We start from the raw sequence: 13,123 nt of genomic DNA on the forward strand, positions 1-13,123 counted from the left end.
CAAGTTACTTGGGTAAGGAGTTTTGTTTATGTATATGCTTGTTTGTTTTATTGTAGAAGTATTTTTTTTCCTGATTTTTCAAATAAAACAACAACATGGTTTTAAGTCAAGGGCTCATATTTTATTATTAAGTACATGAAGTCGTCGTAATACATCTTGCTATCAAAGTGGCGCAGTCGAAAGTGTGACATTTTGATAGTGAAGGTGTTACATATTATATGTTTACGTAAGTTTTTTTTTTTTTTTAAAATAGAATGACATTATCAAAATATAAATAGCAATCTTTATTTTATATATATATATATATATATATATATATATATATATATATGTCACAAACAGATTAATAAATAAATTATGTTAGTCATATTCTACAAATAATTTAAATATTAAAATAATTTTAAATTTTGAAATAATACTAAATTGTTAATTTATATTATTTTTATTATTTTTTAATGAATTTAAATCTTTTAAAATAAAAAAATTTAATAAAGTAATAGAAAGAGAATTTAATCATCATTAGATTTTTTTTATTATACATAAATTATTCTAATATTTTAATTTAAGAAAAAGAATGTCAAAAAATTATCAGAATTTATTATTTTTAATTATTAATATTTAAAAATATAAAAACGTTTAGTATAATAGTCTTGGTAAACCTGGCTCCCATGAAATTTCACTTTCAAGTTACTCCTTTTACGTCCAAAAAGTCTTGAATCATGGGTTTCATTTCAGCACTATGCCATCGATCTTGTTTAACCAAACTTGAATCTATCGCTCTCTTATCTTTCCTCCTAGAATTTTCAAATGAACATGCTTATCACTAATCACTTTAGTCTACACAATATATAATATTATATATGCTTTAGATTTTTTTTTTTTACAGTATCTCTCCAATCTAACATGTGAAAAATTAATTTGTCGAGAATTAAAATTTTATTTAAAAATTTATCATTAATCATAATTAATTATTTTATACATAAAATAAAATTTAAATTCTTAATACTTATTTAAATAAACTAATAAATTAATTACTAATTCAATCCAATTTACGTATATACTTTAGATATTTAAATGAATAAAATTTAAACGGTATGAACTAAAGAAATTTTAAACTAATAAAATTTTTAATGATTTTTCTATAAAATATTATGTAGTAGCCCGCCGCTTCCAAGAAAAGTCTAGCCAAAGTCCAAGTCCAAATTTTTCGCGTGATTAATTTGTTGTTTTCCTCTATTCCCTGAAACAACTAAGAAACTCTCTTTATTAGCTTCTCCGAGTCATTATTATTAATAAGAGCTCCTCAACAGTAATAATAACTAATAAGAGCTCCTCCATCTCCATAACCTTGTTTCATTCTCTGCCTAGAATCATGATGAGCAACACCATTCTTGTTTTCTTTTTCTTCTTCTTTACAACTCTGCAGCAATCCTACTCTGAAAACAATGACACCTCATACTCCATTTGCAGCAAACCATTCAGCTGCGGAACACGCATCACCAACGCATCCTACCCTTTCTGGGGAGGGAACAGACCCCAGTTTTGTGGAACCAATGGTTTCAAACTCACCTGCACCAACAACACTACTTCACTTCAAATTGCTTCGCAAAAGTTCCATGTACTTGCCATAAACCAAACTCAGAGTACCATGAGACTCGTCAGAACAGACTTTGTCTATGATCGCTGTTCTTCCAACCTCACCAACACTTCTCTCAATGGAAGTCCCTTTCATTTTCTCCCAAACACTCTTCACAATATCACTATATTCTACGATTGTCCATCTGGGGATCATTACACCAACAATTTTACGTGCCAGAATGATAGCAGCAAACGTGGTTTCTATGCTGTCAATGTAACTCGGGCTCAGCAGTTTCGGAACTGTGGGGTTAGTGTTCAAGTGCAAGTTTCAGGTTCTGTAGGGAATAATCTCAAGGGAGCATTGGATGAAGGGTTTGATGTGCAGTATGATGCAGACTTGTCTTCAAAGTGCAAAACATGCACGGAATCTGGAGGAGTATGTGGCACCAATAACGAAACTGATTCCTCTCAGTTTTCATGTTATTGCCTCACTGGAACTCATGCTTCTGCTTGTTCTTCTCATAAAAGTATGTTCTCTTTTAATTTTCTCTTGCAAATTTACCATTTAAGTTTATCTAAGTTTGGACGAATTGGCAATGAGTTCACTTATCAGCTTAAATAAATATTAAAAATTTAAATAATTCTAGTCCCGTATATGAATTATAAAATAATTCATTAATCATCAGATTCATGACAAATTAGAACTTAACTTATTTGATTAAAAATATTGTAAAAATTAAAAAAAAAACATTTATCTAAACTCTACAACACAAATGTATAATTATCTTGATTTTTAATAATAATTAGTTTTAAGGGACTTCTCAATTAGCCTTTGGATTAAGTTCAAATGTGTGAAGTGGAATGCAATGGGATCGGAGTTATGCCAATCATAGTCCAAAAACAACAGAAAGAGAGTCAAAATTCATCTAACTAACAATAATAATAAATAAAATCCAATTACCAAATGGTCTTTTTATTCCCTATATTATAATCTTATTTTATACCAAAAGCTAAAAACAAAAGAGCATCATCACTACTAGTATCGAAAAACCAACTATGACTAATTTTCTTGTGTTCACATTGACTTAGGTGTCTAACCTCTCTACTGTACTAATTAAATTAATATAGCATGTGTGTCATGAGAACAGAGATGGATTTGGTTACATATAAATGGGATCTCCAATTCTCCATTGCAATGATTGCTCCTTAAGATACTCTTAAATTATAGCACATACCTTTTTTCTAGCGTATTAAAATTGACTTAAAGACGTTCCCACCTAACAATGCCCCTATTTTCCGTGTTTATAAAAATGCATACTCTCTGCAGCTGTGAAATAATAAATCTGATGGGGTAAACATTGCCAATTAGTTTAATTAGTGAAAGAGATATTAAAATAATAAAGATGTTTGACATTGTCACATAGGAACAAATTTAACATGTCGAAATTGTCACCTAGTTCCCCACAGTTGTTGACTTGTCACTACCTTTCTCCGTAATTTAATGCATCCTACATGATGCTGTGGTGTGACAGATACTATCAGCAGATATCGTGTAACGCATGCATTATTTAGCATTGAATATTTCTTTTTAAGGAAAGTAGCTGTAACATTCTCTACTTTTTTATATCTAAACTTATAAAACTCAAAAAGTGAATATTTTCCCATTTGACAATCACTTCTCCACACTACTCATCTAATTATGATTAATTTTCCCCCCTCTTGGCAGGTAGTTCGAAGCACAAAGTCTTGAAGCTAGTTTTAGGTACAAGTTTTTTCAAATAAATTTGTTACCTATTAATATGAGTCAAGTTTGTAATTAGATTTGCTGATGCTGAATTGTACTGACAGGTTTCCTAGGAACTGGAATTGGACTACCTCTGATTGCTGTGATCATATGCCGCAATAAAGCTAAGGTGTGGAAGTTCATAAAGAATCAATTAGGATTGATGAATAAGCATGATCGAAATATAGAAGCCTTTCTAGAAAGCCAAGGCCCACTTGGTATAAAAAGATATAATTTCTCTGACGTGAAGAAAATGACCAACTCCTTCAAAGTCAAACTTGGAGAAGGAGGTTATGGTTCTGTTTACAAGGGAAAATTACCCAATGGTTCCTCTGTGGCTGTAAAGATGCTCAATGACTCCAAAAGGAATAACGGCGAAGAATTCGTCAATGAAGTTGCCAGCATTAGCAAAACATCTCATGTTAATGTTGTCACTCTTGTCGGATTTTGCCTCGAAGGAAGCAGAAAAGCTCTTATTTATGAATTCATGCCTAATGGTTCTCTCGAAAAATTTGTTCACAAAAAGGCCGATCAAAGCACTCCGGCCCTGAGTTGGGACAAGTTGTACCAGATTGCAATCGGGATAGCTAAAGGATTGGAGTACTTGCACAAAGGATGCAACACTAAGATTGTGCATTTTGATATTAAGCCTCATAATATTCTCTTGGACGAAAATTATCGTCCAAAGATATCAGATTTTGGACTAGCTAAGCTCGGCACAAAGGATGAGAGCATTATGTCAATGTCATATGCTAGAGGCACAGTTGGATATGTGGCTCCGGAGATGTGCAACAAGAGTTTCGGAGGTGTATCTCATAAATCTGATGTTTATAGCTACGGAATGATGCTGCTAGAAATGGTTGGAGGGCAGAAGAATGCGAATGTTGAAGCGAGTCGGTCGAGCGAGATATACTTTCCACAATTGGTGATTTACAAGAAGCTTGAGGTTGGGAGTGACTTGGGGCTTGATGGGGTGATGAGCACAGAAGAAAATGAGTTGGCGAAGAAAATGATTATGGTGGGTTTGTGGTGCATTCAGACAATTCCCTCTCAAAGGCCAACCATAAGCAGAGTGATTGACATGTTGGAAGGTAGCATGGATTCTATGGAAATGCCACCAAAACCAACCATGTCATCTCCTCCAAGATCCACAACAGACTTTTCCACTGCATCATTGTCAGGGGATAGTTGTTGATAAATCCAACGTTTCTGTGCTGCACAAGTTGCATGTGTTGTTGTTTCAATGTTTCCAACAACAAAAGATGTTGCTAATAAAACTAAAAGCTACAGGTTTTCTTGGTGTGACTTTGATTCTGTATATCATGTAGTATACAGAATAATAGAATGAGATGCTTATTTGGTAGTACTCATTTGTACCTGAAAATCTTATAAATATGTACGTTATATTTAGATGATGGAGTTGAAAATGGTTGAGTGTAGATCAATCAAACTTTGTTTTATCTTTACATTTTTTGAGTATCCCATTGCAAATGTTCAAACAACCCTTGTCAATGTCGATCATAATGAAATTGATTGAATACAAAGATCCTGTGGATGCTTCCGTTTCTTGGTCACATACTCACATCAGACAATCCGGTATTTGTTTTAGGATTGACCATTTCACATTTTCTCATCATTTTCTTTTGAGCGTGAGAAGAAGTGAAATTGAATCCTATAATTTATCCACATACTAATGAGTATAATAATATCACTAAGCGAAAAAGGTTACAAGCTCTCAGAACAACCATAAATGATAACACTCTTTTAAGGATGGAGTAACTATAATTGCATAAATCATCTTAAAATATACCTCGATTAATGAATAATATTGTCTAATAATGTAGTGAATTATTCTAAAGTATTAAGCTCTGCATGCACAAGAACAAGAGCTGAATTTTGAAGCTCACAATTTTAGCTGAATATAATTACGGAGAGTAAACATCCAATTCGGTCTCTGTCCATTTTAAATTAGGACAAGGCGATCCCTCACCAAAAAAGTCACCCATACCAGTCCCTGTCCTTACATAAAATAACCCATCATGCCCCCTCCCTTGTATTCCCCGTCCATAATTGACGAAAAATCTGATATAGCACTTATCGATGCTGATCTGGCAGTTAATCCAGAGTTAAGTTCTAGCATGGATTAGGGTTAATGGACAGGGGTCGATTTGTCCCCCTGTCACATTCAAAAACGGCGTCGTTTTTGGGTTAAAGAGGGAGGAAACGTTAACTTAATCCTCTGGTTCCCCAACCTCTCCACAAACTATTCGTATTCTGAACAATAATAACGAAATCCTAGAGTACCATGGTTGGGAGTGGAGAACGTTACTCATCCTCCAACCTGCGAGCTGGAGGCGATAGTTTGAGTTGTAGCATGAACTCTAATGAGATTGTTGGAGGTAGAAGGAAGAAGAGATGGCTCTCTCCAAAATGCTATTGCGGGTCTCATGCTATTCTGTTCATGTCTGGGACAAAAAATAATTCAGATAGGTTATTCTTACATTACTCTAACTTCAAGGTATGTTCATAAACAGTTATGTGTTGATTGTGTTAAGTTCTATACTTACTTCAAAGTATGTTCATGATTTTAACCTTTTGAATTTGTTTAAATGTAGATTGCAGAAGTTCATTGCTCATTCTTTGTATGGCTAGATGATTATGTTTCTTCGTTTAATGAGTATGCTTTGAAGACAATATCAAAAGGGGTATTACCGCAGAGCCAGCATCGATTTGAAGGCCTAAGTGATGCGGTGGATGAAAAAGTGGAAGAGCTAGAAATTAGGTTGATTGGATTAGAAAATCAATTGGAAAAGAGCAAGAAAAAAATGGGTGAAAGTTGGGTTAGGTTGTAATATTTTTTCATTTTTTGGTGGGGTTATGGTTGCTTGTTTATTTAGGACAACTGTATATGAAACTTAATGAATAATTTTAGGGTATCCAAGAATTGTGTGACAAGATGAAATTGCATAGGTAAACATTGTGAAAATTAAATAAAGATGAATTATTATTATCACTGTTTAAAGTTTGTTACCTGAACTTAATGCAAATTAGTGCAGCAAATATTTGTACATGTAACATGGATTTAAGTAAACCTTACAAGCATAGCAATTCATACCATTATATTCATATTGTCAACAAACATGTAATTCATTTGTTCACAGTCATAATATCATTGCAGAGGTAACATGGCCCTAAATAACAGTTACACATTTGTAAATACCAAAATACCAAAACAACAGTAAGACATTTCTTGGAATCATTGAATCACTTCAAATTAAAGTGTCAAAACACCAAAACAACAGTAATTTGTTTCTAAATCCCTATTAGCACTGTGACTCTTGTTTAGGAGGCCTGAAGCCAAGTGTTGGCACAAATTTCAAAAGTTTTGATGTAGTAGTTGAAGTTGCAGCAACCAATGTCTCTTGAGAAATTACATCATGAGTGGTTCCTGGAGTTGCCTTCCCAGTTATTGAGTCATTTGGTTGGTGCTGTGAGGTGTGAAGCATCAGGTTCGGTGCATGGGAAAGTTGAGATTTGAACTATAAGGTTGGCCCCGGTCCTAGTATGGGTGGAGGCATGAAACATGGAGCTGGTTGCCTAATAATCTGGTGCTTCTCCCTAAATGGTGTAGTGTTGCCATTGGATTTTTCTCCTACAACCTGTAACAAGGTTACTTTAACATTTATATGAATGAAAAGTTTGAGGGATTGAGATGTAATAAATTCTTGTATGAAATAGGTTTTTATTTTTTTTAAAACAGAAAATAATGACATTCTCAGCTTGTAGTGCATATTGTGATACTAAAATTTCTTCTCTTTGATTTTGGGTCGATGCGCCATGTAAAATCCAGTTAATTAATGACTAATTAACCCATAAATTAAAATGTTGAGATTTTGAGTTTTATCCTTCAATTCCCAGCCCTTAGTTTCGAGTTTCATGGACAAAAATATTGAGATTTTGAGCTCTTTTGTGTTATAGGATCAAATTAACTTGAAGAGAAGGCTTGTTCTTGCTCCCTTGATCCTTGGGTAAGGTAAGAGAACTCAAACCCTAGTGAAAGTGTTGAATTTTGATGTGATATTGTGGCTTAGGTATTATATATGTGTGTTTTGGAGCTTGATTGGTGATTTTGGAAAGCTTTGGTGTGGAACCCTTGGAAATCTGTTGGTGGAGTTTAAAAACTTTGGAAGTTGAATTTGAGAGTGTTCCGAGTTGAGCGGAAATCGGCCAAGGTATGGTTTTGGTTTCTTGTATCTAAAATGTAATGTGGTTGTGAAAACGTAGGCTAGTAACCCTAGGATAGTGCTTTGGAATTGTTGATGTGGTTGTTGGATAATTTGGTTGAGTTGAAAATATATGAATGATGGTAGAAATGATTGTGAGTGATTGTAATGGTTGGTAAAGCATGTAATATTGTGTGTGATAGGAATTATATGCTTGGTTGATGATATGGGTTAAGGCTCTTGTTAATGATCATGACAGAAGTGTAATATTGATATGCGTATATATGTATATAAGGTGATTGATGAATTGAATATTTGTTGGAGATTGAGATGTGAAATGTTGATTTTGATATGAAACTTGTTAAATTGAGAATTTGCTAAATATGATGGAATTGGGGATTGATGATTGAAAAAGGTTTGGAAATGATTGATGATTGGAATGGTTGAGTATTGGATTGATTTGGTAAGGAATGGTAAGAGTATGTTTTGAAAACGGGAAGTTTATGAGTTGTGGTAAAAATAGAATTTTGATGAACTTCAACGGATTATATCTTGAGCTATTGTTTTCGGAATTTGATCATTTTTATAATCAATTAAAAGATAATTTCATAAGTTTTAAAATGGTTTAAATTTGGTTGAAATTTGAATTTTGTGGAAGGAGATATGATCATTGGAAGTTTGGGCCAAAAATCTGAATTCTGCAAATTCTGCCGAATTTGTGATTTCTGGTTTGTGTGCGCACGCACATCCCGTGGAAAATTGGACCTATGTGCAAGCACGGCCTTGTGCGTACGCACATGCGAGGGTAGGACTATTGATGGGAGCGCAAGCACGCCCTGTGCGCACACACAACCAACGAAGGATTTCGAGCTGTGCGTACGCATAGGCCTGTGCGCACGTACATGTTGGGAATGGCATGCTGTTGGTGGCGCTAGCACACCTTGTGCGCACACTCAACTCTGGAGATTTTGCTTTCTGTGCGTATGCACACTTTTAAAAATGCTCCTGGGCATGCGCACACACACCCCTGTGCGTACGCACACGACCCAGTTCTTTTCTAAAGCTTTTGTTTTCAATTCTTTCACATTCCCAACAAGCTCGTAACCTTCTGAGGTGTTATTTCACACTTATAAACCTCCAGTTTTATCCCTTAGATCTTAAATTGATATAGAATGCCTAGCGAATGAGAGTAAGCTAGAGAAGAGGGTAACTTGTGGGTGAAGAAAGGAGATGTTATGATGAATATGATGAATGATGATGATACGAGTTGTTGAGGAGGATGGTGGAGTGCTGTATATGATATGAGCCAAATGGCTGAGTAAGAAAATGAGCCGAATGGCGATGTGTAATGATGATTATGGCTGATTACGAATTATGAATTGTAAGCCGGATGGCTGAGATGAATGCTAATATATGGCTGTGATTTACATGCATATATGTTGAATTGTTGATTATTGTGATTGTTGTACTCCACTTATCTGAGATACGAGCCTCCCTGGGTGAAAGCGTGGCTAGCCACCACGTGCTCTTGGTGGAGACACGATACTCTGCTGACCCTATGTCGTAAGTGTGCCCGGACATTGTGAAAGTTCCGGATGAGCTCGCCCCCGTAAATATACACCAGTGAGGGTGTTGGATATATATATATATATATATGATGTTATATTGTGGATAACTCAAGTTGGGGATGCACGACAGAGGGACAGTCCAATGGTTAGCTACCAGGACTTGTCGAGTTGGCTTTATAACCGACAGATGAGACTCATCAACGACTAGGACAGGCATGCATCATATGCATTATATATGATTTGTTTGGAATGCCTAATTGATTGCATCATTACTTGCTAATTGCCTAATTGCCTTATCTGCTTCCTACTTGTGCATTTCTTTGTTTATTATACTTGTGTTTGCATCTTAATTAATGTTGGCGGTTGAAAAGTTTGCAGGATTTGGAAAGGGGATACTTAGTTAGTCTGAAGATCCTTAAGATAGTTGCCTATTTACATTTCTCATGGTTTAGCTTGTTTATACGCTTTAATTATATCTGGAAGTTCTAGGATTGCCTTCGACTTTCCCAGGACATTACGTGTTAGATATTTGGGCACTGCTACTATGCTGAGAACCTCTGGTTCTCACCCATGCAAATTTTGTGGTTTTCAGATGCAGGACGTGAGGCTCCTCGCTGAGGCACTCTGGAGGTTTCTATTATGGCGAAGATCCTTAGTATCTTGGGATTTTATTTTGATTGATGTATTTTGCTTAGATACTCACATTCTCCACTATATATATATTTTGTATTGATTCCTCTTAGAGGTTATTTTAAAGAAATAGGATTTGTATATTGTCTTTCTGGTTGTCTTTTGGGATTTCCTTACTATATATGTATATATACTGTATGCTCGGACCGGTTATCTTCGCAAGTCAAGTCCCGAGTCTTGATATATGTATTTTGGTACTCTTTTGTATATCTCTTCGCTTTAGCTTACTCTTTAACTGTTCGTTTACGTTATCGATCGGAGTGTTGCACTTTTCGATTTATCGGTTTTGATTTACCCCGTTTTCTTCAAAGGCTTCTAGTTATAAACATTTTTCACACTACTATACGTACTAAATTTTGCTTTTAGAGGTCGTAATACCTCGCCACCTCTATTTTATGACTTAAGCATAAGACTCTGTGTGGTAGGGTGTTACATTATGGTATCTGATGAGCGGATATTTTATACGCTTTTTGAGGGTAATTTCATGTAGATTTTAGTATGTTTTAGTTAGTTTTTAGTATAATTTTATTAGTTTTTAGGCAAAATTCATATTTCTAGACTTTACTATGAGTTTGTGTGTTTTTCTGTAATTTCAGATATTTTCTAGCTGAAATTGAGGGAGCTGAGCAAAGATTTGATTTAGGCTGAAAAAGGACTCCTGATGCTGTTGGATTCTGACCTCCCTGCATTCGGAATGGATTTTTTGGAGCTACAGAAGTCCAATTGGCGCGTTCTCAATTGGATTGGAAAGTAGACATCCAGGACTTTCCAGCAATATATAATAGTTCATACTATGCATGAAGATAGATGACGTAAACTGGCGTTCAACTCTAGTTCCATGTTGTAGTCTGGCGTTCAGCGCCAGAAACAGGTTGCAGGTTGGAGTTCAACGCCAAAAACAGGTTATAACCTGGCTTTTAACTCCAGAAACAGCCCAGGCACGTGAGAAGCTCAAGTCTCAGCCCCAGCACACACCAAGTGGGCCCCAGAAGTGGATTTCTGCACCATCTATCTTAGTTTACTCATTTTCTGTAAACCTAGGTTACCAGTTTAGTATTTAAACAACTTTTAGAGACTTATTTTGTATCTCATGACATTTTTATATCTGAATTTTGTATCTTTTGATGGAATGAGTCTCTAAACTCCATTGTTGGGGGTGAGGAGCTCTGCAGCATCTCGATGAATTAATGCAATTATTTCTGTTTTCCATTCAAACACGCTTGTTCCTATCTAAGATGTTCATTCGTGCTTCATTATGAAGAAGGTGATGGTCCGTGACACTCATCACCATCCTCAATCCATGAACGTGTGCCTGATAACCACCTCCGTTCTACATTAGATTGAATGAGTATCTCTTAGATTTCTTAATCAGAATCTTCGTGGTATAAACTAGAACATTTTGGCGGCCACTCTTGAGGATCTGGAAAGTCTAAACCTTGTCTGTGGTATTCCGAGTAGGATTCAAGGATTGAATGGCTATGATGAGCTTCAAACTCGTGATTGTTGGGCGTGATGACAAACGCAAAAGAATCAATGGATTCTATTCCGACATGATCGAGAACCAACAGATGATTAGACGTGCTGTGACAGAGCATTTGGACCATTTTCACTGAGAGGATGGGAAGTAGCCATTGACAACGGTGATGCCCTACATACAGCTTGCCATGGAAGGAGCCTTGCGTGTGTGAAGAGGAGGACAAGGGAAAAGCTGAAATTCAGAGGACAAAGCATCTCCAAAAACTCCAACATATTCTCCATTACTGCATAATAAGTATTTATTTCCTGCTCTTTTACTTTTTATAATTGAAACTAAAAATTATTATTGATATTATATCCTGACTAAGAATAATAAGATAACCATAGCTTGCTTCAAGCCAACAATTTCCGTGAGATTCGACCCTTACTCACGTAAGGTGTTACTTGGACGACCCAGTGCACTTCCTAGTTAGTTGTGCGAAGCTGTGAGAAATAGTCTATTAATATTGGCATACACAATTTCGTGCACCAAGTTTTTGACGCCGTTGCCGGGGATTGTTTGAGTTTGAACAACTGACGGTGAATCTTGTTGCTTAGATTAGGAAAAAATAGTCCTTTTGGTTTAGAGTCACTAGAATTGCATCTTTTATTATCCCTTTTAAAGAAAAACTTTTTCAAAAATATTATTTTTCTTTATTAATTTTTAGTTTTTCTGTGAAGTTTTGTGTCATGTTCTAAGTTTGGTGTCAATTGCATGCTTTTCTTTGTCTCTCAATTTTTCGAATTGGATGTTCTTGTTTTTTCTTGATCTTCAAATTGTTCTTGTCAATTATCCTTGTTTGATCTTTGGTTTGTCTTGTTCTGTGTGTTTTTGTGTTTTCCTTGTGCTTTTTCAAAATATTAGCTTTCAAAAACATTTTTTTTATATACAATATTAAAACACGTTACATTTATAGCTCAGTTGGCTAGAGCGTTGGCTTATATTCTTGGCAACTGGGTATCTTCCTTTTAAATTTTTTTTAAAAATAATTTTTCTTTGATTAAATCTTGTGCCAAACTTTAAGTTTGGTGTTTTCTTGTTAATCTTTCTTTAATTTTCGAAAATTTTATTGTGGTTTTCTAAAAATTTTAAGTTTGGTGTTCTTTCTTTTGTTCTTGTTGTTCTTGTGAGTCTTCAAAGTGTTCTTGAGTCTTTTTTGTGTTTTGATCTTAAAATTTTTAAGTTTGGTGTTCCTTGGTATTTTCCCTCCAAAATTTTTGAAAACAAGGAGCATTAGATCTAAAAATTTTAAGTCTTGGGTCTTTTGTGTGTTTTTCTCTTTCATCATAAAATTCAAAATTCAAATATATATATATATATAAACTATTTTTAAAGCAATTATTTTGAATTTTTTTTTAAATTTTTGGATTCCATTTTTAAATTTTAAAATTATAGCTTTTTCAAAAATATTCTAACCACTTTCTCTCTCCTCACTTTTTCGAATTTCTTCATAAAATATTTTCAAATTCTTTTTGTTTTTATTTTTACTTTAGTTTTTATTTTATTTTATTTTATTATTTCGAAACCTTCTCTATAATAATAAAATAAATAAAATAAATTCACATCATCTCCCTTTCTCCATTATGGACTTAAGTGAAAATGAATAGTCCAAAAGGACTCTGGGGTCATATGCTAACCCCACTACTGCTTCATATGGGAGTAGTATCTGTATATCCTCCATTGGAGTTAGTAGTTTTGAGTTGAACCCTCAGCTCATTATCATGGTGCAGCAAAGTTGCCAGTATTCCGGTCTTCCACAGGAAGA

At 34.7% G+C, this 13,123-nt stretch overlaps 1 protein-coding gene across 1 annotated transcript; it reads left to right on the plus strand.

Annotated features, from left to right (window-relative positions):
- Positions 1–1,209: 1,209 nt before the first annotated feature.
- Positions 1,210–4,821, plus strand: LOC112790311 (LEAF RUST 10 DISEASE-RESISTANCE LOCUS RECEPTOR-LIKE PROTEIN KINASE-like 2.4). Its single transcript, XM_025832641.3, has 3 exons — positions 1,210–2,105; positions 3,305–3,340; positions 3,427–4,821. The coding sequence occupies exons 1-3, from the start codon at positions 1,373–1,375 to the stop codon at positions 4,554–4,556; spliced, it is 1,899 nt and encodes a 632-aa protein (XP_025688426.1). The 5' UTR covers positions 1,210–1,372; the 3' UTR covers positions 4,557–4,821.
- The last annotated feature ends 8,302 nt before the right edge of the window (positions 4,822–13,123 follow it).

The sequence above is a fragment of the Arachis hypogaea genome, chromosome 3 (assembly GCF_003086295.3).
Source record: "Arachis hypogaea cultivar Tifrunner chromosome 3, arahy.Tifrunner.gnm2.J5K5, whole genome shotgun sequence".
Classification (NCBI taxonomy): Eukaryota; Viridiplantae; Streptophyta; class Magnoliopsida; order Fabales; family Fabaceae; genus Arachis; species Arachis hypogaea.

Bases quoted from the DNA above. Each gene is read 5' to 3' on its own strand.
- LOC112790311 (XM_025832641.3), top strand. From the start codon at position 1,373: ATGATGAGCAACACCATTCTTGTTTTCTTTTTCTTCTTCTTTACAACT. The intron at 2,106-3,304 runs GTATGTTCTCTT...CCCTCTTGGCAG, and splicing joins TGCTTGTTCTTCTCATAAAA to GTAGTTCGAAGCACAAAGTC. The intron at 3,341-3,426 runs GTACAAGTTTTT...TTGTACTGACAG, and splicing joins AGTCTTGAAGCTAGTTTTAG to GTTTCCTAGGAACTGGAATT.